The sequence below is a fragment of the Pocillopora damicornis genome, chromosome 2 (assembly GCF_964200805.1).
Source record: "Pocillopora damicornis chromosome 2, jaPocDami1.2, whole genome shotgun sequence".
In the NCBI taxonomy this organism is placed as follows: Eukaryota; Metazoa; Cnidaria; class Anthozoa; order Scleractinia; family Pocilloporidae; genus Pocillopora; species Pocillopora damicornis.
Window position 1 is genome coordinate 30,608,056 of NC_142671.1, and position 24,401 is coordinate 30,632,456.

Below are 24,401 nucleotides of genomic sequence, written 5' to 3' on the forward strand. Positions count from 1 at the left end.
GTCTTGTAATCGATTTTCGGTTTACAAAGTTGAAGGTATAAATGTTTTGATTCACAGATTAGAATGAAATATTGGCGGGTGTTAAAACTTCCTTTCCAAAATAAGAATGAGACATTCGAAATGCTAATTATTAAACAAAGAGGAAATGAATAGAGAGGCCAGAGGCTGACTTCATTTTGTGAAAGATTTTCTCCTCTGAAAAATAACTTACGTTATCATTTTGCCACAACTAGTGCGAACACTGTCTTTGTTTTTATCTTTCAGTTTTTTCCACCTCAGCTTTAAACACGTTGATAAACCTTTCTTCAGAGGCGACGTGAGATAAATATATGTCAAGCCTCCACTTTAGCAACTTACGTACAACCCCACCAGCTTGAGACATCTGTTAGGGTTTTATTGATGTATACGTGAATAAAATATTTGTTGTTTTGGTAAATGTGACTGCAGAATAAAAACACTCTTGCGGAGAAAAAAACAAACACTTTTCAGGTAATTTTGTAGTTCTTTTTGTGTTATAAATTAGTTTAAGTAGAGTCAAGTTAAGCTACTCTGCCGGAGAAAAATAAAAAGGAAAAAAAAAACGCGAGGATAAGAGAACATAACGCTTTGCGTCGTTATATGAGTAATTAACTTCTTAATAAACTTTTGACGACGATGAATTTTTATTTTATTTGCCAACGCAACTTTTTCACAAAGAACACTATATGGAATATTACTAGAATTGGGATAGGTGTGACGCAATGATAAAATAGCAGTCAATGAAATGGTAAAAACATTCACCGTATGATATAGCCACGTACAGTGGCTGGGGAACGCTTAGTCATGAAGGAATAAATATTGCGGTTCAATCACGAGACAAAGAAAATCAGGTCGAAGCCGATGATGATACTGAATCGCAACGTTTACAACGTATAGATATGCTGAGGTGCCGAGTAGAGGCTCACAGATAAGACAGATTTGAATTTATTTTTATTCTCATTTGCTTTTCTTTGTAGGAAAGATGTCTAACATGTGGACTTTCACTTTTGTTTTGGGTAAGTCGGTTGCGCTTGTTTAAGACGTGTAGTTTTCACGAGCGAGCATGAGACACCATTGAGTAGTTTTGGTTATGAGAAAATTTGTGACAAAATTTTAACCCAAAGATTACTCTGATCTGCCGAGGGTAAGCTTAGATCAATTTTATCGGCAGAATGGTTAAAAATATGTAATGTTCGAGGCAAGTATTCTGTCAGGAAGTTCACGTAAAATTATGGGCAAAACTAAGGGAAATCAGTAACATTATTTATAAGCAGAACAGTTGTAGGAAGGTTCAGAGAAATTCATTGGCTCTAAACACAAATCTTTTATTGTATACCTTGATAATTTCTCGTTTTCTTATAGTGTTAGTGCCTTTTAGCAGCTCCTCCATTTTGATGATTACGACTCAGTAAAGAAATGTTATTGTGCTAAGTTCGAGGAATCTATACGCTCCATAAATTAGTTATAATTAGCGTTACATATTAGGCCAAGGTTACCATCCGTATTTGTGAAAATAGGTACAACCCGAAGGAACGTTTTTTTTTGGCCACCTAGGGTAATTAAAAGCGTAATTTAAGAATCGTGGTAATATTTCGAGTAAATTATGCAATTTTACCGATCAGGATTACTGTCTGGCAGTTTAAACTATTATGCGAACGGAAGCTATCCAAGCCTAGCCACTTGCCATTCATAATAGTTCTTAACGAGAACATCGTAATTTGCGCGAAGATTATGTGTGCAATCCATGCTTACCACATAGACGACCAGGGACATTTGACTCTTGTAGCACAGCGTGACCAATCAGTTGTTAATTATAATTACTGAAGTAGGAGTTTGACATGCTCACTGATTTATTAAGAATAAATACTTCTCATTTTACAGGTTTACCAGAAGAGTACAGGGAAAATTTTCCTATGAACTTAGTCTCACAGTCTATCATGAGTTTCATTATCGTCTACGCACACGATAACGGAAGCTTAAAAAAACGAGATGGACAGTCATTAATGAATTACTTGTGCAAATTATGTGTAGTTATTCCTCTGTGAAATTATTTTCTTTGTCAGTTGCAATAATCGCAGAAGTATACTCCCGTGATATCCCAGACTTTGGTTCAACCCAGCGTCTTCAAGTGGGAAAAGGGCAATATATGGAAATACGATTGGGGCTATGGATGCACCGTGACTCACCTGGAGCACCTTGTGCAGATGAGGAATATCTTGAGATCCGTGATGGGTATAATCAGTCTGGAAATCTTTTGGGTGTATTTTGTGGAAGATACATTCCTCACTTTACGCTACGTTCCAATGGACAGAACACGTGGTTAAGGTTCTCATCTAACCATAGATACCGGCTATTTTATCCCAGATATTATGAGGGAAAAGCATTAAGTGCAACAGGTAAGTATTCTTAGGTTAAAATGTTCTGATTTTCCTAATGGTATAATTTATTCTGGATGATATGTCTTCTTATGTTTGTGCTTAGTTCCCACTAACCTAAGAAACGTCGCAAAGACTCAGTTTGTCCTCCACCAATCGTCATCTTTGTGGTGCCCGGCGGAAGGTGGACCAGCTCCTCGCATTGTTTGGAGAAAGAATGGCGCTGTTGTGCAAAACAGCACTAGCGTGCGACTTCAAATCAACGTCACTGAAGAAGAAAGAAGTACAACTTACAGCTGCGAAGTAGACGACCATGGCCAGTTGAAGAGGAAAAACATCAATCTTATCGTCGAGAGTAAGTCTCAAGTTACATCTTTACTTCAAGGGGATCTCAGTTGTTGTGTGTGCTTTTAGTAAACCTTACTCTTTGTCTTGAGTCAGTTTTAGGAATTTTTGGTTTCAGAATAAAACCGTCGATAGTTTTATTCAAGGGTAACCTGAAAAGTCATATTTACGAAATAAAACAAAAAATAACTAAGCTTCTATTTTTCAATTTATTAAAAGATTAGTTTTCATGCTTTTGCTTCAATTTTAAAAACATTATTGACTCGATTGACCGCTGCTCAAAAATAAGCGCCACATGTAAGAGCAAGGATATGGAAAAACGCTGCATCTAAAAGAGCGGCGTCCATTCAAAGCACCATAACAACGAGACAACTAGTTTACAAGAATTGCGTCTGTTTAACAGCCACTGTTTTTTCTTTCAACAAACAACGTTGATTTTCTTGTCTAAGTCACCATCTTGTCACAAAATAGATTACGCCCGCCTTGCTCTAAGCAGATCAATACATTCTGGTGCAATGTTTTTCTTACAAGCATTTGTGAAAGAAGTCTTGAGAAGACGAAGTTGTAGCAGCCGTTGTATTAAACTTAGCAGACACAGAAGGAATAGAAATGGTCTCGAGTTTGGAATTGTACTTGAAGTCAGATATGCAATCTGTTACCATTACGAAAGGGAATGATAGACCAATTAGGAAGAACTCCCTAGTGCGGCTTTGTTACATTTAATATATGTCAAAGAAATGTATCATACCTTGATCGTTCTTCACGTTGGAAAGAATCAAACCAGGTCTCAAATAATGTATTGCACATAGCTTTCTTATTCCTTGCTTTTCATCGATTTCTGACCATTATTAATTGATATTTAAAAACATTTAAAAAAAGAAAAAAAAAGTGAATTGTTGAATATAGATTTTTTTTGTTATCGGTTAATCACGTTGAGAAACTAATCCAAATAACATTTAAAATGGCGAACTGATTTTCCCTTTCTCACGTGACAAAGCGTGTTGAAAATAATACTGCCTGCAATCGATCCGCATTTTAACGATTTTTGCTGTGATGCCATCAAAAACTGTGCTGTTCAAACTATTGATTTTCTGAAGCCGGGGAATCGCAAAATCGTTCAGAATGGATAATCAATCAACTAGCTCAAACGTAGTAACCAGAAAGTGATGCAAACATCTTCTGTCAATTATCATTTAAAAGTGATTCAAGTGATTCAAATATCAATTTTTAATGGAAGCCTGTTTTTGTTTGTCAGAGTGTCCTCAACAGTGCCAATGCAAAGTCCTTAAAGGCAACATGAGGAGCTTAGTATCGGCCGATTGTGGAACGAAACAGCTTAAGTTAATTCCAAAGAAAATTCCCCGAGCCACAGGAAAACTGTAAGTAGTTAATACATTATATAATTTTAGGTAACGACATGATTTCGAGTACAATTTGGTGTTAATAAGCACCAATAAATTTTCAAAGACAACAAAATTGAAGGAGTCCCTACGGCGAGTACAATGTGTAGTCTTTGACAGATTTACATGTGTGCTTATTTACACCACACTGCACTCGAAATCATGTCGTTACCTGTTAGTCATGTTAACGATTTACATACGAAAAACTCACCACAGAGCGTCAAGAAGAACGAAATTTTGGCAGCGCGCGCGCTATTTAGAATTTACATGAAAATGCAATCGTTTTTAGCCAATCAGATGCACGTAATTTTTTCATGTATAAAATTAAGCCTCAAATTTGGCTTTCGTTCGAATTTGGAAGTGGCACACTGATTGCCTAAAGTATGAGAAGGTATGCTAAAGACAAAATCATTTTATGGTCGTCTGTAATTTTGTAAGACATTTCATAAGAAATAAGAAGAATTACATTCCATAACTGTTGAACCAGATGCGTCGGGAGATTTCCCTTCCTATCTTCATTCAAATTGTCGAAAAGAAAGAAGAGCCAACTGATGTACTTAGCATATGTAAAAATTGTTAGATTTTTATACTTCTGTAACTAATTAGAATGTAAAGAAACCAATGAATGCATTTTCAGTACATTTGGAAATGTTGTATAGGTTAATTTTCAGTCAGATTTACGCAAGAGTTTGAGATATTGACCCAGTCTTACTTTCGATCGACAGGTTTTCTGCTGTTTTTTTTTTTTTTTCTTTTTTTGACACTCACTCGGTAAAAAACAGATGATGGTTTTACTGCTTGCTGCTGATTATCCTTTTACAATCTGAGTTAAAACTGACTTTATCTTTTGTTGCAGCACGCTCTCAAACAACAAGCTGAAGCACTTGCCGAAGGAAGTTTTCAGTAGAAATTCTAATCTGCTAAAACTGTGAGTCATATTGATATTGTCAACTTCTTTTGTATTTCGATGTATTGGAGAATAACTGATGGAAAATAATGTTTCTTTCAGCGAGATGCTTTGGGTGCGTTTCGCAAATCAAAATGCATGAATTTCGCAAATCAGCTAAATTAAATTCTGTAATTTCTGAGTGATGAGTAAACTTTGATAAGATATCTATGTCGGACCATCAATATCAGAGTATTTATTTCTTTGCTCGATTTGAGTATTGAATATTTTCTTTCCATGCCGCAGAAGTTCACCATTTTTACTATCCGGTATTTTAAAAACAGTCGTAACTTTAACTGTATGTGCTTCTCATTCATAACCAAGTTTGGTGACCACACCTTTTTTTTTTCATGTTAAATTGCAATCAGCATATAAGGTGGTAGGTTTTTGCTGAGAGTTTGAAAAAAAAAAGCCTTATCGATAATTTAAGGTGGGTCCAAATTTATTCCCCTAATATTTAAAAAAGTTTCCAAGAGCTAAGTCATAATGTGTTTACTGGTGCTGAATAATTAAATCTTGGGTTCACCGCACTCGTTTTTGAGTGAAAGACAAGGGAAGCTAAAACTGGGTGACACTGCATTAGACTGTAGTGTTGCTATGGTAAGTTTTTGAGCCAAAAAAGCTGTTCAAACCTTTTAAGCAATAATTGCCACGGATATTGCTCACAGATGTGGAATTGGTTGAAAAGTTCAAACTATATCGTTGGAGGAGGTGTACTGATCTATTAGTTGATAAAAGTTATCTTGTTTAAATGGTCACTGCCCCATTGAGAAGGTGAATGGCATAAGGATAATCTTGATGAATCTACATTTCTATAGATCAGCCATTATAAAATTGACAAATGTTTCGAAGTTAAAGGAAGAACTCATAGCAAGTTAATTTTTGCGTGAAGCTCAAATTAACAAGCACCATACGGACAGTGCAAGTCCATAATTTTTTTTGTAAGCTATGTAATTCTGGTTAACAGTGGAGTAAATAAGGTAGTTAGGTAATTTGGTATTATTAACTGATTTGTTAACGTGAATTGGGCACCGTAATTAGTTTCAAAGCCGCGGTTTCAAGCGTTAGCCCTTCGTCAGAGCAAATCGCCAATTTACAGTGTCAAATCAGTTAATAGTACCAAATTACCCTGTTACACTCTTCCACCGACGTAGCACCACAGTTTCTTTAGAAACGTACCCCCTTTATAAATAGGTACTTTATTTGTTAATTTGTTCCTAGGGACCTGTCCAAGAACAAGTTGCAGAACTTGCCAGCGGGGGCCTTTAGTAACAACTCAAGGCTGGAATATCTGTAAGGAGGACGTTTCTTTAGCTTACGAACATTCATTGATGATTTTTTGACCACGTAAAAATGAGAACTACAGTAGGTCAGAAATTACAGTGCATGTTTACTGCCCGGAAGAAATGATATCGTAATCATGTGTCCTGTTGCGGAGAGTTTCCATGACTTGCAAAAAATAACACATCAAACTGTGAGGGAGCACTACAAATTAAAGACCATCCATATCGAAAGCGCGAAGATCTAAGAAATTTATTGTGTTTTTCAAATTTATCGTGTATCAAATCGACAAAGTTCACGACTGAAAGTCGTTGACAATCATCCCTGTGATTTCTTTTATTTAACCCGACTTTTCCAAAATCTGCTTGCACCACCCAAGCACTTTACAGTGATTTTGATGTTTTCACCGATTGGAAAAGATTTTTGTTTTTTTAATTGCAAAAGTAAGGGTCGCACTTGGAATGTCCCCCGACGACAGATTTTATCCACCCAGAAAACACATCTCGGAAAACTCTTTCCAAGTGCAACACAAGCCTATGACACAAAAGTATACAATTTTATACATTTAACCAGGAATCCACCACTGACATGCAAGTGCATAAAATTACAAAGAGAGAGACCTTCCAAAACATTAATTTTTGTTTGTGTTGTCCACTAGGTGTAAAGCAGGCTGGTCCTATCACCAGCGAGATTAAAGGAGTATAACAACAAGTGATTTAAAATGAGTCCTCCTTTTCTTTCAATATGCGAGTTTTAATCATCGACAAGCAATTAATCTGATCAAAGTTTTCGCCATCTTTTAAAATTTGTACCACTGCCTAGAAAACCAGATGGTTTGTCTTGAAATGTTGGCAGATTAATTGAACGATGTTATTTTGCACGAGAATCTCTTAAGGGTAGAGTAACTTGATCTAATTATCCATTAACGTGAGTCCAATACAAACATTGTTATTATTTTGAAAAAGTATCGGGTGCTTTCAAGATGTAGCTAAGAAAACACACATGTCGCCGACAGCAGAGTTCACACTTCGTTGAAATGACTCATTTGTTCCAGGATCTTGTCCAACAACCAGTTACAGATTTTAACGCAAGGAGTGTTCGCTGGCATCAAGGTTTCCCTCCGAGGGATGTTGACGCTGTAAGTAAGACTCCTATACTGCAAATCAACGTTAATGAAAAGCAAAACAAAAAATCGGAAATCAATAAATTAAAATTGAATTTGGTTAACTATGGAGCCAAACATCCAATAGGTCGAGCCACCGCTTTCTAACCGTCCATAACTGCTTAATAAGATCACACAAAGCCTCTTGTTTCACAAAGTTTGTATTACAGCTAACGGTAACGAAACAGTTTTTCCGCCGTATCGTTACTTTTTAATTAGTAGAAAACATTTAGCCCAAGGGTTGCTTAAAGTAACTGTTGAAATTTTTGTCCAGGGAGTTGAAAGAATACATCTTTGTAAGATGATTTCAAATATTTCGTTAAGTTTATCAATAAGCGAGTTCAATTCAATTTAATAAATGAATAACCAATGAATCTAGTATGATCACGAGCGACGTTAATCCTCACGAGACATTTTAAATCGGTAAACAGCTTCAGATGTTTGAATGTTGGACCATGCAGGGGCCAGAGGATAGCACATAAAGTTTATTTTAACAATCTGTTTATTCAGGCTTCTTCAAATTTTGGATTAGATTTTCATTCCAGCCAAGTAATCTAGATAGTATCAACCTCAGATAATGCCGAATAAACAATGCTATTCGGCCTTAGAATAATGGAATATTAGCAAGGCCGGGTTAAATTTTTCAGTGAGATATATCCGAAAACGTTAAAAATAGTTGCACATTATTTAAATCGTACCGAGAGTTTTTTTAATAATATACTTTGCCATGCACCATGCAGATATTCCTTTTAATCTGGATCATAATTCATATAAGTTACTTCGGACTGACTCAACATTATTCTTCAACACAAGGTTGTTTTTGAGGAAGAGCCATCGTGACTTATTTTCGGTCGCTTCGAACACTTGCTTTTTTTGCAAAATACGTGAATCAATCGGCACTTTGTGTCAAGGTTTCTTTCAAACCGATAGAAAGTTTTTGCGAAACGCCGCGTACGAACGATTCCAATCGACAGAGCATGTCTCTAGTGGAGCTTTCTGACGAAATTTTAAAATAGAAAAACTGTCCGAATCAGATGTTGTGAAATCTTAATTTTAAAACGAAGCACGAAACCATCTTTTTACAGTGTCAGCCACTGTTACATCGATAGCTCAACTCTATTTCGTTCATCAGCAGGTTTGTCTAGGTAATCACATGATTTCGAATGCAATTTGGAATAAATAAGCACGAGTAAAAATTTTTTTTTGTGGTCTTTGAAAAAATTAACAAGGTAGTACTTGTTTACTCCAAATTGCTAATCAATTAGCAATTAATTATTTAATTCAATTATCTGATCACAGTATCCGCTATCTTTAAAATTTGTACCACTGCTCAGAAAACCAGATAGTGTGAAATGTTGGCAGATTAATCGAACAATGTTATTTTGCATTAGGATGTCAAGGGTAGAGTAACTTGATCTTATTATCCACTAATGTGAGGCAAATCAAATGTTAATGTTATTATTTTGAAAAGTATCGGGAGCTTTCAAGATGTAGGAAAACATACATATCGCAGACAGCAGAGTTTACACTGCGTTAAAATGACTTATTTATTCCAGGGACTTGTCCAAAAACCAGTTACAGGATTTACCATCAGGGGTGTTCACTGGCATTAAGGTTTCCCCAGGGGGGACGTTGACGCTGTAAGTAAGACTCCTGTACTGCAAATAAACGTTAAATGAAAAGCAAAATGAAAAATCGTAAATTTATTAATTGAAATTGAATTTGGTTAACTATGGAACCAAACACCCAATAACTGCTTAATAAGATCACATGAAGCCTCTTGTCTCACAAAGTTTGTATTATAGCTAACGGTAACGAAATAATTTATTCGCCGTGTTGTTATTGTTTAATCAGTAAAAATGATTGCCCCTAAGGGTTCCTCAAAGTAGGTGTTGGAAGTTGTTTCCAGAGGGGTTGAAAGGATACATCTTTATGAGACATTTCAAATGGGTAAACAGCTTGAGATGTTTGAATGATGAACCATGCAGGGGTGAAAGGATGGCACGTAAAGTTTATTTTAACAATCTGTTTATTACTTCTTCAAATTTTGGATTTCATGTTCATTCCAGCAAAGTAATAGAAATATTATCCCTCATGGTTTTGAATCATTACCTCTACTTGGATGTGCAGATAGTATCAACCTCAGAAAATGCTAAATAAACAATGGTATTCGGCCCTAGGATAATGGAATGATTAAGCCACTCCTTAAATTTTACTGTGGCCAATGAAGATATATCCGATAATGTTAAATATAGTTGCACATTATTTAAATCGTATCTGGAGTTTTTTTAATTATAGACTTTGTTATGCACTATGCAGATATTCCTTTTAATCTGGATTATAATTCATATCAATTACTACGGACTGACTCAACATTATTCTTTAATACGAGTTTGTTTTGGAGAAAGAGCCATTGTGACTTATTTTCGGTCGCTTCGAACACTTGCTTTTTTTGCAAAATACGTGAATCAATCAGCACGTTGTATCAAGGTTTCTTTCAAACCGAGAGAAAGGTTTTGCAAAATGCCGCGTATGAACGATTCCAATCGACAGAACAAGTCTGTGGGGAGCTATTTATCGAAATTTTGAAAAAAGAAAAACTGTCCGAATCAGCTGTTGTGATATATAAATTTTGAAACTAAGCACTGTTACATCGATAGCTCAACTCTAGTTCGTTCATCAGCATGTTTGTCTAGGTAATCACATGATTTCGAATGCAATTTGGAATAAATAAGCACGAGTAAGTTTTTTTTGTGGTCTTTGAATAATTAACAAGGTAGCACTTGTTTATTCCAAATTGCTAGAGAAAAATCATGTGATTACGTGTTAATAATATACATGAAAAAATACGAGATGGCCTATCATAATTAAGCATAAGCAAAGCGCGTGTATCAAGTGCAAAAATAATTTATTCAAACCGTGCGTTCGCTCGAAACGAGCGCGTACGATCAAAACCGTGATAATATGCAATGATATCTTCACATCTTTAAGGCGCAAAATAGTTCAAAGTCCGGCTAAACAGTTCAAGGAATTGTTCAGGCTGTGTCCGAATCACTTTCGATGAAATGGAATCGTCATTTCCGAGGTTTAACCATGTTTGTTTTCAATTTCGGCGTTGGATCGCTCGAGCAAAGTGTTAAGCTGGCTCGGCTCATAATTTTCGATTTCCTTGGCAATTCCCTTCTCTAAACACCACTTTTTCCAAATCGACAACCAGAATGCAGAGCTTTTTACAGTGTTTCCGTTGTTTGAGCTGTCTTTCAGTTGCGGTGGCGAAAGAAAACCTACCTAAAACGCCGGCCATCGTTTCGCTCGCAAATTTTCAAATTTTCAAATTTGGTTCTGACATCCAAGGCTCGCATTTGATTGAGTTGATTGATTTGATGAGTTTCTTTGATTACTGGCCAACCAGAATGTGTGATTTGTCACTTTCTTTGCACTGAATTAACCCTCTTCTGCACTGAATTAACTCTCTTCTGCACTGAATTACCTGAAAACTGCATTTATCTTAACCAATCAGAATTGAGTAATTTTTCAATGTATGTTATTAGAAGGGTAACTTTTGAGTATATCCCCATCTTTTATGTTGGCTGTGTTCGAGAGAGAGGGATTATGTCGTCGATGTAGTGTTTCCAATCAGCGCCTTTATCTAAGATTTGAATTTTTAGCCATGAAGATAGTTGCAAAAACTCCTACCATTTTTGGGTCCATGGCGGTTCCGTGCGTTTGCAAGTAATTTTGTTGGTTGAATTGTGAAGAGTCTTCCTGCAAAATCATCCTAAGCGCTTTGTTATATGTGCACTTTACGCAGTGCCTCTAGAACGAGGAATACTCTTGTTGTTTGTGGACTTCACGCAATGTATTCCTCGTTCTCCAATACCCCAGCTTGATACAAGTCGTCTAAAGTATTTACGAATCGTACGATTCGTCAACCATGAATATTCATCACGGAAACTATGGAAACGAAACGGATCGTAAGGTTGTGCTGTCTATCCATGAATGTCATTAGGGATACTTAGATATACCACGTTGAGCGAATTAGCCCCGGATGGTGGTGTGTCGATTCGTGCGAGTCGTTCAAGTCGTCGATTCACGAATATTCATTATGGAAACCATGGAAACGAAGCGAGTCGTATGGCTGTGCTGTCTATCCATGAATGTCATTAGGGTGACTGACAAAATTTGCTCGTGCTTATTTATTCCAAATTGCACTCGAAAGCCTGTGACTACCTATACTAATCATCGTTTCAACGGTTGCATGTATTCGGTGTTCCGATGCGTGCGTCGAATTTGTCCGCTCATTAATATTGCATTGTATTGAAACAGAATTCACATTACTTTGGTTGTTATTTGATAACAATAGAAATTTCTATGCTTTTCCTTTCACAAGTTCTGTAGAAGTTGCAATTTATAACAAATTATAGGTGACAATTTTTTTTATAATAAAATTATTTATGAATATCGCCAATGAAAGTCAGAAAGAACCCTTCAGCCCAAAGGGCTTCGAAAGCACCATTCCTAATGGAAATTATTTGGTCCATTTTGCCTAGCGCTTTTTGCCAAGACGAGAAATGCAGTGATCGTTTGTGCACTGCGAGCAGGCCTTTTTTTTAGAACAAAGAGGAATAGAGTTGTTGCTTGCGCACTTCACGCGTTGCTTTTAGAACAAGGGCCACTTTTGTGAAAAAATCTCCCTAATGACATTCTTGGATAGACAGCACAGCTTTACGACTCGTTTCGTTTCCATGGTTTCCGTAATAAATATTCATACGACTCGTACGAATGGACACACCACCATCAGGGCTCAGTGGTATGAGATGAAAAAAGGTTTGTCTCCCTAGTGAGGGGTACGACGACTCGTATCGATCCGTAGTATTGGAGGAGAGAGCTGGGCGGACAACTTCGCTCTCAATGAGCATCAGGCTATGGGTGTAGGAACAGGGAGCGCGAATATCTTCATTTACGTTTTACTACAGGAGTATTTAGAATCACGCGTACGCTTGTGAGGCATGCAAAGAATGCAACCGGGGCGTTTCATTCAAAGAACGAGAAGCCTTTTGCAAATGGCTATAAATCTGCTAAAACCAGCTGTGATCAGCAAACACGTTGTTCACATCAGCTTAGAGCTAATTCGTGAGACTACTTAGTTATTGTTGCGTTGCGACATTGTGATTGACCTTTGCACCAGTCATGCGTGTTGTCACTGTCTGCCCAAAACTGTTGTTACGTTGTGATAAATAAATCAGGTAGAAGGCCATTTTTTCAGGTAAAAGGTTAAACTTTTACCGTGCCGTTTTTCGTGTTTAATTCGCCCGTGAAATCGCCCGTCCGGTAATAGATTGGAGGTGCATAAACCTTTTAATGCAGCACTGGTATCAGGCACAGTAGGGACCTTAAGCAAACCACGACAGCGACAGCAACGAGGACGTGGAAAAACAATAGATTTAATTAACAAAACAATAGCTCAGCACGTGCGTTTGAAAATTTTGTACATTTCATAGCCGTCCCATGCAAAACAACAACGTGAAATCACCACAAATTGCGTCGTCTGCAAACCGAAACCGCGACGGCAAGTTGTTTTAATTTCCATTTGGAACTCAACGCCTCTTTTATACATTATGCTGAAGTTGAGGTGTGGCGCCGTATGAGACGGTGAACACATTCAGCCATTTTTTAAATTCTAATTAACGGCAGAAATTCATTTTTAATTGAAGTCTTCACTGGCGTTGCCGTCCTGACTGCTTAAGGTCCCTATTATTACAAATGTGTAAAACATGCGCAACGAGTAAAAATACTAAAAATACTACACACCAAAATGTCTAATAAGTTATTTATTACCGAACTTTTTTCTGCCAAGTGTTTCTGCTCATTTTTCATAAGGCGGGAAAAGTAAAGCGGATAGTTCACAAACAGCTCACTTTTTTTTTACAGTACATAATAACCAACTGTACAATATCGCAGGATATTTGTGATTTACTTGTGCTCTATTCGCGCTATATTTGTACTGCACTTTACGCAGTTTGATATAATTTTGAGATGAAGGATTTTGTTCTATAACTTGAAATGTTTGAATGAAGGACCATTCGGAGGTCAAAGGATAGCACGCACAGTTGCTTTAACATTCTTTTTTGTACATCCTTAAGTTTAAGATTTCATTTCAACTCCACCCAACTAATTGAAAGTCGTCCGTCTCGTGATTTTGAAATTGTTACTTTTAGTTAGATTAGCAGATGTTACCACCTTCATAAAATACCAAATAAACAATATTATTCAGTCTCAGGATAAGTTTACATAGGTAAACAGCCTCAGTGCGGCTAAAGCCAAGTAAAATTTTAGTCAATGAAGATATATTCCATGATATACAAATAGCCCCAACCAGTCAAATCATATCAAGAAATAATCAAACACTTTTATTCGTTATGCGGAACGTTATCCTATGGTTCGCAGCTTACATTTTGTTGTTGTTATTATTGATTATAGGGACTTGTCTCACAACCAATTGAAGAATCTATCTCCAGAAGTTTTTAGCGGAATTTACTGGTCCTTTTCTTCAACTGTGACGCTGTAAGTAAAGACTGTTGAACTTTGATTGTATAATTGTTTACGGGGACCAAAAGTAGATCAAAGTCTGTAACTTACCCAGGTAAGTGTCGGGATGAAATGGGAGGAAGAAAGGGTGCATAGATGCTGAGCTGACTCCTCCCAAACCCATGAAGTGTTGCATACAGGAATGACAGCGAAGGGGCCGTACATGCCTGGTGAAAACCATCAAGCGACGTAGATCTAAGTCTGCGAAATTAGAAACCATAATTTCTTTCTGTCATGAAAAAAAAAAAAAACTAGCATCTCTTTCATCGTGCATACGATAAAGGTGAGGACACCGTGAAAATTTACCTGTCACTGAGCGTGATCCGCCAGGTAAATGAGATTTTCGAAAGAAATAATGTCATCTGAGAAAAACGTTTTATAAACGTGGGCGTTAGTCATCAAACGAAATCAAGCACATGCATAATCACGTGTTATTTGAATAACTAAAGCTCGACTCTTTAATTGGTCAGCTCCGTGTTATATATCGTTTGATTTCCAAATTTTTAACAGTTCATTAGTCTCTTTTGGTTGATTTTGATCCGTCTGTCATAATACAGGGTCTTTTGATTTAAAGTAACAACGGCTTAGACCATTTCGCTCAGATCTTGAAAGTTCACACCAGCTTGGTATCGTACTCTTGATTCTAGTGTTACCTTTGGCAAAATTGGAAATTTTTTCAGATACTTTTTTTGATCATAATTTAACTTTCTTATGGCGATTGCGGCTCATCATGTGACCACAACTTTTGTTCCTCAATGATTTCCATAACATACACCAGGCAGTATAGCTTGTGGAAAGTGCGGCGTCACTGACAGAAATAATGTGACTTCGTGAACGCCTTTGGTCGAGCATCATGACTGGATGCTCAAGATAAATAGCCACTTAGACAATAAGATTGTCGCTCTCGGTGGCGGAATGGAGACGAAACTGATCATGCAAGCGCTTAACCTAAGAGTCTTACTTCGAGGGGGTGAGGGGGCAGGGCGAAGGAATTACCTCTGAGTTGACTGACTAACGAACAAAGGGAAAATATCAGTCAATTATTTCTTGACACCAATAATGAGCAGCAATTGGACTTGGAACGAGTCAGGAGAGACTTAACAGGAGTTTAATTTGCCTGCATATTTCCTGGAAGAATGTAAATCTAGAATCAATCCAATCAGACGCTATTAAAGCCCCAACATCTTTAGGGATTTCCGCACACGAAGGCGGGCATGAGAACGGATTTGGTTAAGGTGATGGCTCTAATAGTTTTTTGCAGAGTAAGCCGTAACTGGGCCAGTAAACGAGTGGTCGAATTGCAAACGAAGGAACTACTTATATTTTTGTCTGATTAGCATCCCTCTCCTAGCTCCGTCAAATTAATTTTCTCGTAAAATCTCTAGCTACGCATGCTAAGCCGGAACTTGAAAGTCCTTGTAAAGAAAAGAAGTGATCTTAAGCCTAATAATTATTCGACCCTAATAGTTGGACGGCCTTCACAATTATTCACCAAAGTGGAGGTGAGTAGTTGTTGCTAATTCATATCTGAACTAGCCAATCAACTTGCGCGAAAAGCACTATTCCCTTAGTACGTATATACTAACTTTAGTTAATGGTGTAGGAAGTTATTCCATTAACTTATTTTTGAGTTCTCATTGGACTCCGTTCATGACTGAGTGAGCGGTGTGGAAGGCTCTGTCAATTATTTGTGGTCGTCAGGGTAACTCACTTCGACTTGAGGCGACCCACCCAGCCATTATTTGTACTTAGACCATTGGAAACTCTGGTCCCTACATAAGGAGGTCATTTGTTCAGCTGACTCTCATGACTGAATGCCTAGGAATATACAAAAAGAGTCAAGGACTATTGTTTGTAAGGAGCTCTTTTTCTCCCACAATCTGATAGTAATGTAATTCAGATTAACTGCGATGGTAGTGGAATTAAACTTCTTTTATTATTATTATTATTATTATTATTATTATTATTGTTATGATTAGTTCAATAATTCCTGTTATTGGATTGGACCGCATTTTCTTCAGCGAGTGGCCATTTTGATTTGACATCATGAATTAAAATTGACATGATAGCGAGGTCTTGCGTGGAAAGACTGGTCTTCTGGTCAAGGCAATTAGGCTGAACCAAATTTCCACGCCGAAATGTGAAAAGAATAGAGGGTAAAATATTCCAAACTTAACTTGCCTTTAGAAAAGCTGAAGCATTGAAACAGCATCATGGGGTCGGAATTGACCAAGAAAATTAATCTCGGAACGCGTCACGTCTTCAAATCAAGTCTCACCAGAGAATACCGAAAAGTAAACATCCCATGCAGCAAACGATATGCTGTTCGTTAAAATTTTTCCAGCGCGTTGAAAATATTTGAAGGATAATAAAAACAAGAATTACTTTATAGTAGGTAAAATAGGACACATGAAGAGTGGCTTTCCAATCCGCAAATCCAAAGATTACTCGAGGTCCAGGACTGTTTATAACGACCAGTAAAAATAGTGAGATCTGAAACACCTTGGAAACGTTTGACAGTAAACGATGTGTTGTTTTCATTGAAGGGTTTAGTTCCCGCCGTTTGACCGTCGATGTAAACTACATTGCGACTTCTTACTGCTAGGCTAAGGAATACGCCGAGTGTTTCGTTTCATGCGATCAAGGAGCTTTGGTGAATAGTTGGGACTTTTATTTCTGTGGAATGAATCCCATTGAAAGGTTAAAAGTGTATTGGAAACTCGTTTGCTTACTATTTCACCGCTGGCAAAAACCTCTGATGTCAAACATTGGAGCATTTCTGAGATGCCATAAAATGTCCCAGAAAAATGACGACAATTTGCCTCATATAACCTGTACGAGTGTCCGTGGCCACATGATGTGGCATTTGTGACGATCTGAATACTCGGTTCCGGGCTAACATGTAGTTCAAATTACCTGAGTACTACCGCAGTTTTCTTTTAAGAGTTTGGAGATTTTTCTCTTTGTCCTATTTCTCTAATCAAATTAACAACGGGACAGTTTTTGTACCAACATCTAATGCTGTTTGCTGTTTGTGAGTTACTTTGTTGCGCTAAGGAAATTGAAATTAAACATTGGAGTTTGGATTTAGTTTTACAACGATCAGCCTCATGCCTTTGGAATCATCCGTTTTGTCGAAAATTTCCATAATGAACTCGTTGGTTATTTCAGAAAAACAGAATTTTTTCCTCCTAGACGACAAAATTCTTCACGATGCCGACTGCGCGGATATGTCGCGCTATGATAATACCGAACTCGCAAGGACCAATCAGAATCAGTTTTGTACGTTGGGTATATTTATCTATAGATTAACATAACAACCCACGTACCAGAGAGTAAACACAAATCAATAGACCAATATGTCTGAAAAGTTTCAGTTTATCTGAAAATTTGTAGAAAACAAAAGCAATATCGATAGGCTTGTAATCACAATATCGAAAGTGGCGAAAATAAAATTTCTAACGGACGAGGAGGTGGCTTGTGAAATTGAAGATGACCCCAAGGAAAGTGTCAAATTACTTATTTGCACAGCTATGTAGAACAGTCGTGCGTTAGGGGGGAGGGGAAAGGTGTATAGATAAAAGCCGGTTGATCCACATTCTGCACGATGACATCAAAATCTCCGTTAATCTGAAAATTCAGAGACGTCTTGAATTATTTGTAAATGTAATATTTGTATCAAATAATTTTATATTGACCAATTGCAAAACGAGTCCGTCTTGATTTTCAATAAGGAATCCCTTCAGTCAAACCTAAGTAACCGACTTTATTCAACGCTTTTCCTTGAATAATCGCCCGGGCGCTAATTTCGAATTTCGGCTGAAAGGAGGGGCGCTTAATTGGAAGGAGGGCGCTTAAGCTGTAATTGAAGGTTAAAGAGTTATAGGTAAAGTTGCAATAGAAACGGGTTCTCTTCATATCTGAGAAAAAGAAGGAGGAAGGGGGCGGTGGCTTACTCGAGGGGCGCTTGAAACGTAGCAAAACGAGACTTTCTTTCGCAAGGAGTTATATGGAGTTATAGGTTTTACTTAATAGCGCAGCTCTAATATTTGATGTGATGATTTCTTGTTGACAGGGACTTATCCCATAATCAGTTGCAGGACTTACCCTCAGAAATTTTCAGAGAGCTTTCGGGGCTCGTCAGACTGTAAGTACCAACCAACATAAATCTTTATTTACAACTGCAATATCCACAATCGAAAAAGTCTCGTTCAGAATTCAACCACCTCAACAACTATCGGTGGAAAAAAAGTTTGTGGCTAGCTAGCAATAAAACTCCTTCAAACCTGTCCAACCTAATCAAGCAATTTAATAATCAATTTAAATTTAAAAAATTATAGATAAAGTAGCAAAGAAACCGTTTTTTTTTTGTATTTAAGAAAGTGTGAAGGAGGAATTGGGGGAGGCGGCTTATTACGGGGGGCGGGGCGCTTAAAATGAAATAAAACAAGACTTTCTCCCGCTAGGAGTTGTGTGGAGTTTTAAACTTCATCTAAAAGCGCACATCTAACTATCTGTTCTGATTCTTTCTTGTTGACAGGGACTTATCCCATAATCAGTTACAGGACTTACCCCCAAAAGTTTTCAGCCACCTTTTTTATCTCGACAGAGTGTAAGTACTGACCAACATAATCTTTATTCATCACTGAAACATCCACACGAGTGAGTCGAGGGCCCGAAACAGTTTAACGCAGAATTCCACTACTAGCAGATGAAAAAAGTACAATCGGTTGCGAAAGAAAAAAGGCGAGCAACAAAACACCATATAATTCCCCCCCCCCTCCCTCCCTCCTCAAAAACCCCACCACCAGCCATGCTAGGACTAGAAACTGGCCTCAAAATCAAACTCAACCTTGTATCGAGGGTGGGTAGGGAAGGCAAAGACCAGGCATCCAGGTAAATACAAGTTAAAACAGACTTTTTGTCACCATATCTTAGAATTTCAGCAATTTTTTAGCCCCAGGAGCAGTTGTTATCAGAGCCCAGTAACGACACGAAAATTTTGTGATGGGAAATTCATTTGAATTCGGGTGCATTTATCGTTAAGTGAATCGGTAATTCGTTCAGTTTACTAAACATAATTGTTAATTTCTGTAATAGAAATAATACGGACCCACCCAGGCTGGTGAAAAACTTTGTTTTCAAAGAGTTAAACGAATGCTTCAAAAAAAGACCCCGAATGATTTAGGACTGTATTTACGGCAAGATCCTCCCGGCCATAAACTGAAAAAAATTTTGCCGAGTAGATAGTATAGAAAAAAGAGGTGATGCAAATTAAAGAGATAGGCTTCACCCAAACAGTTTTATTTGCGTAAAGATAAAGGTAATTTAAAGGGCTTCCAAGCAATCTTTGCAACATGATTATCATGACGATGTTTTCTTAAAAACAATCAGCGAACTTAAGGAGAGTATTATACACTTCCATTGGCGATTAATCCACGTAGATTTATCGCTGTTTAGTTTTAGGTGACAAAGAGAGTCAGTGTCACCATTTTTAAATGTATGTTTTGAAGTTGTGAGAGTCTGTTTGTTTATTTGCTGCAACGGCGTGTGCAAATCTTGTCGTTCTTACACCGAAAAACTAAAGTCAAATGAGACACTATTCAGACACAAGAGATTTAATGCTGCATTTATTCATGCCATATAATTCCCTCAGTTTTTTTGTTGTGCAACTGACAATAAAAAGTCCAAATTTCAACTGACTTGCCGAAAGTATATTTATAGTAGATCGTAGAACTCAAAACATTGCTTGGGGTCTAAAAACGACTAAATTGTTTTGGGGATTTCAGATAGTAAATTTAATTTAATATAAAGTACCTCACGTTTTTACTTTCAAAGTTGCTATTGGTGAAGGATTTTTAACTTACAAACAGTTTTTAGGCCGCGTTTCAACCCGTTTAATAACTCGTAATTTGCTACCACAAATTTCATTTCGATACCAGTTTTTAAAGGAATCCAAAGGGATTTAAAAGGGAAAGAAAGAGAGGGAGAGTTAGATTGATGTGTTCATTTGCTACGATGAGTGGGTATTTGCTACGTAAGCTAATACTTGCTACGGTAGCAAATTCGGAGGGTGGGTATTTGCTACAATAGCAAATACGGAGTGGGTATTTGTTACGCAAAGGTACATATTTTCCACTGCAGCAAATACGCACAGGGAGTATTTCTTACGGTTGCAATTACGTTACTACCCAGATATGTATTTCATCGCGATTTTCTATGGATTTCGTGCAAAATGTACTCTCATGCAACAATAAATCTCAACTAAGCTTTTTCAACACATCAATTAGACTAGTTTTCGGAGGCCCAGCCTGTTACCGATCGACAGGGTGGTAATGGTATTGATTTTAGATTCTGTTTAAAAATCGGAAACCGAATAATTTCATATATGTCGTAAGAAACTTGAAGATATAAAGATAAGTGAGTTTCAGGAGGCTGTCTATTATCCTGGAACAGTTGAAGACCCAGCACGATACAGGATACTGGTAAATGATCATAAAACGGCTGGAGTGTATGGTGCAGCAGTCGTCTGGCTCTACGATGACTTGTACAAGCTAATAGAGATGTACCTAAGACTGTAAGAAGTCAAAATACTACCTTGGATCCAAAGGTCGAGCAGGTATTCGTGTCTAGTAATGGCATACCCTTAACGTCGCCGCAAGTGTCTACTTCTGTTTACAGAACTTGCCAGCGAGAAGGTATAGCGACAAAAGGAAGGATGTACGCAACAATAGTCAGGAAATCCCTCGCTACTGAAATGCACACATGCATGCCCGACGAGCAGGAACATTTAGCTGCCCTGGCACAACACATGACACGAACGCAAGCAGACTACTACTGCGTCCATGAAATAGTATCTGAGACTGATTTGAGACTCACGCGAAAGAAGAGAAGCTTACCTCATGTACAAAGGAGGAAGAGGAAAAACTTCAACAACTATTCCAAGAAGACATTGCAACTGGGGCTATATGAGGGTGAACTAAATGAAAAAGTGTCGACAACAAACTTGCTGAAAGTGCATTCATTCAAAGCAATCGTCTTAAAGCTCCGGCGAATAAGCGCGGAACAAAGAAAGGACATCTCACATCCCAGTGAGAAGATGACAAGCACAGAGAAGGTTAGTAGCTCTCTTTCCTCAAATAGGCTCGAGGGTGATGTATTTGGTCCAGTCAACGCCCTCACAAAGTCCGAGAGTGATGTATCTGGTCCAGTCAACGCCTTCTCCCTACAAACTGATTCCTCACGATTTTGGAGGAAGATTACCGACGAGCAAACTAGTTATGTACTTAGCTTAACGAAAGACCTGGTGGAAAATGACTCTGTGAAGAGGAAATCGTTTGGGAATGAGTGCGAAATGATTCAAGATCACAGGAACTTGGGCTTATCACTGGTAAAGAGGACGAAGACGAATTAATGAAATGCAAACAAACAAACTCTTATTCCGCTCAAATGAGAAAGACGGTTACAACACAGAGAGAAAAAAAAATATGTATGCTAATTTAAAAAAATTAAAAGTTTGAATAACAAAAGGAAAAGAAACACCTGGACCAATCATAAGTCAAATGAATAATTCCTGTGAAATATATCAAATTCAAATGACAACGGTCAAATCATAATATACATAATAACAACACTCCCACTTTTGACGTTGCTTATTTGACAGTCTTCATGCCCAGCTTAGTAACAAGTTTCTCAAAGCGATGCTTAGGCAAAGGTTTCGTAAGGATGACAGCAATCATCTCGTGTGTACCAATATATTTCAAAGCGATCGCTCCGTCTTGTACTCTTTTGCGAACGAAGTGGTAACGTATATCGATGTGCTTGGTCCTGGCATGGCCCACGGGACTCTTAGCTATCGAAATAGCCCCTTGGTTGTCTTCATATATTTCAGTTGGTCCCTCTGGAGGTTCTCCCATGTCTGCCAACAACCTTCGAAGTCAGACTGCTTCCTGAGTGGCCGTACTGGGTGCTACATACTCTGCTTCTGTTGTCGACAATGCGACGGTAGCCTACTTTTTGCTTAGCCAACTTACTGCCCCACCAGCCAGTGAGAACACGTTTCCTGAAGTGGAAAACCGGTCATCCATATCACCCGCCCAATTTGCATCTGAGTAACCAATGAAATTTCCATCAGCATTTGTATCTCAATCCGAGATATGCAGTTGCTTTCAGATATCTGAGGATTCGCTTTGTTGCTGTTAAATGATTTTGTGTGGGATTGGCACAGAACTTCGACACAACTCCCAATTCTCGGGCGATGTCTGGACAAGTTGCGATTGCAGCATGAAGTAGGCTTCCTACAATCGATTGATACGAGGTCACATCAACCGGTCTGCTAAAACCATCTTCCTTTTGTAGCTTGACGTTCAAATTAGCAGGTGTAGACACCGGTTTTGCTTCAGTTTGCCCAAACTTCGCGAGCATTTTTTCGACGAAGTGCCTTTGATGAAGGAAGACAACTCCCACTGCTTGGGCGATGTCTGGACGAGTTGCGATTGCAGCATAAAGTAGGCTTCCTACAAGCGATTCATAGGAGGTCACATCAAGCGGTCGGCTAAAACCGTATTCCTTTTGTAGCTTGACGTTCAAATCAGCAGGTGTAGACACCGGTTTTGCTTCTGTTTGCCCAAACTTCCCGAGCATCTTTCGATGTAGTGCCCTTAATGAAGAAAGACTTGCTTGTTTTTCACACCTTGAACGATACAGACTCCGACATAGTAATAAAATATTTAAAACTGGTAAGCAAAAAGAAGTAGCAAATACTGACTCGAGAATCTAGAGAGGGAGGGAGAGAGAAAAGAGAGAATTAATAAATTATTTATCGTCTAAATGTCGTGACCGAAATATTTGCTAATAAATGCTGTTAGGCGCACTAAGCGACTCAACACGCAAAGGATTGGTCGAACGCGTCAGCTTTAAGTGCACTCCATTGTTCTGTCTATCGCTTTTTGTCATCCGGATCCGCCCTCAGTCTCGCTACTAGAATTATTACACCTCTTTGAAAGTTGTTTCACTATTTTAAGACTAGACCTGAAATTATGTTAAACCACCTACATCGCATCAGCATTTATCTACGTTAACTTAGCGACGCAATACATCTGAGAATACAATCAATTGGTAAAATGTTGGCAACAAACGTGCAGCATATATAGCTATAACTCGACCATCGTTTAGGTGATTTATCAAACTCATCGATCCATATACCAAGAAAGATAATTTTTTCCGATATGTTTATTAAATCAATTCCTGTGCTTACCTGCACTTTTGCAAACATTTGATATATCATTTGTGGCAGTATATTTGTTGAAGATTGATGTAAAGAAAACCTCGGAAAACGGGGGAGTAATGAAAGACAAAGGAATCACCTGTCTTTTCTGTTGCTGTTTCTTTGCTTTTTCAATCGCAACTTTATTTTTCTTATTATTATTTTGCTTTCGCTCTCATTTTTTTTTTTTTTTTGCAGTTCTGCAGCTAGCGCGGTGAAATTCGACAAACAATCCTTCAGTTCATAGTCCATTGTAACCTTTCATAGTCTGCCGGCTCTTTTCCCGCTCTGCACTTGTTGTCCTTATTGACATGATTGTAATTAATCCTCTCCTTTTCAATTTAATTATTTGACAAAGAAATGAAAACCTGTGCATCGTACGCGTGGTGTTATTTAGCTCTGTTAGATGTTTCTGTTTAATAACTATCTATAGTTTAACTTAAATAATAAGCTTTGTTTACTGGTGTTGAAGATGCACTACTCCTCTATAATTAACTTCGGAGTAATTCTACATTAAAAGGAGACCCAAGTGATTCCTATCAAGAGAGCAGATGAAGCTTCTACTGGTTTTGTTATTTATGAGTATTACAAGATTCAAAGGGTTGGAGATGATAATTTACGCGGAAAGGAAAGGCTTTGTCTGAGATTCAGTGCGGATTGCATCCTCAGGGAATTGACAAGCCGCACAGACAAACCGACTTACTTTGACTTAGACTCAAAGCTTCGTTAGCCCCAGAAAATCCATTTCCTTATAATGATTTCAGTGTGAGTCACGAATACCTGAAATTTCATGATAAAGGGTTCACCTTGTTTTCTCTTTTATAGTGACTTGTCCTACAACCAACTGGAACAACTGCCTCCAAGAGCTTTTTTTGAAATGGTCTTCCTTCAAGAACTGTAAGTAGAACATTTCTTACAGGTGTTATAGGGATTCTTTTTAAAGTTGCTTTTCTTTACCAAATATCGTGTTGTGATGTTGTGAAAATAACTGTTTATTATATGGCCACGTCTCAAAATGACA

The 24,401-nt window shown here is 37.8% G+C and overlaps 2 protein-coding genes across 3 annotated transcripts in view; both read left to right on the forward strand.

Annotated features, from left to right (window-relative positions):
* Positions 1–1,000: 1,000 nt before the first annotated feature.
* On the forward strand, positions 1,001–6,381 carry LOC149050814 (uncharacterized). 2 transcript variants are annotated; one of them, XM_089198362.1, is made up of 6 exons: positions 1,001–1,034; positions 2,082–2,414; positions 2,500–2,748; positions 3,994–4,117; positions 4,995–5,066; positions 6,306–6,381. In XM_089198362.1, exons 1-6 carry the CDS (start codon positions 1,001–1,003, stop codon positions 6,379–6,381), a joined length of 888 nt encoding a protein of 295 aa, XP_089054488.1. The 2 variants fall into 2 exon arrangements, 1 of the variants encoding a protein (XP_089054488.1); XR_016184430.1 differs by lacking the exons at positions 1,001–1,034; positions 2,082–2,414; positions 2,500–2,748; positions 3,994–4,117; positions 4,995–5,066 and adding an exon at positions 5,933–6,064 and having other exon boundaries at positions 6,306–6,360.
* Positions 6,382–7,364: 983 nt separating this feature from the next.
* Positions 7,365–24,401, forward strand: part of LOC113683859 (uncharacterized) — a 37,509-nt gene continuing 20,472 nt past the window's right edge. The window contains exons 1-5 of the mRNA XM_089193279.1: positions 7,365–7,503; positions 14,008–14,091; positions 18,191–18,262; positions 18,656–18,727; positions 24,206–24,277. Coding sequence (XP_089049405.1) covers positions 7,493–7,503; positions 14,008–14,091; positions 18,191–18,262; positions 18,656–18,727; positions 24,206–24,277 — 311 coding nt within the window. The 5' untranslated portion in view covers positions 7,365–7,492. The remainder of the gene's footprint in view (positions 7,504–14,007; positions 14,092–18,190; positions 18,263–18,655; positions 18,728–24,205; positions 24,278–24,401) is intronic.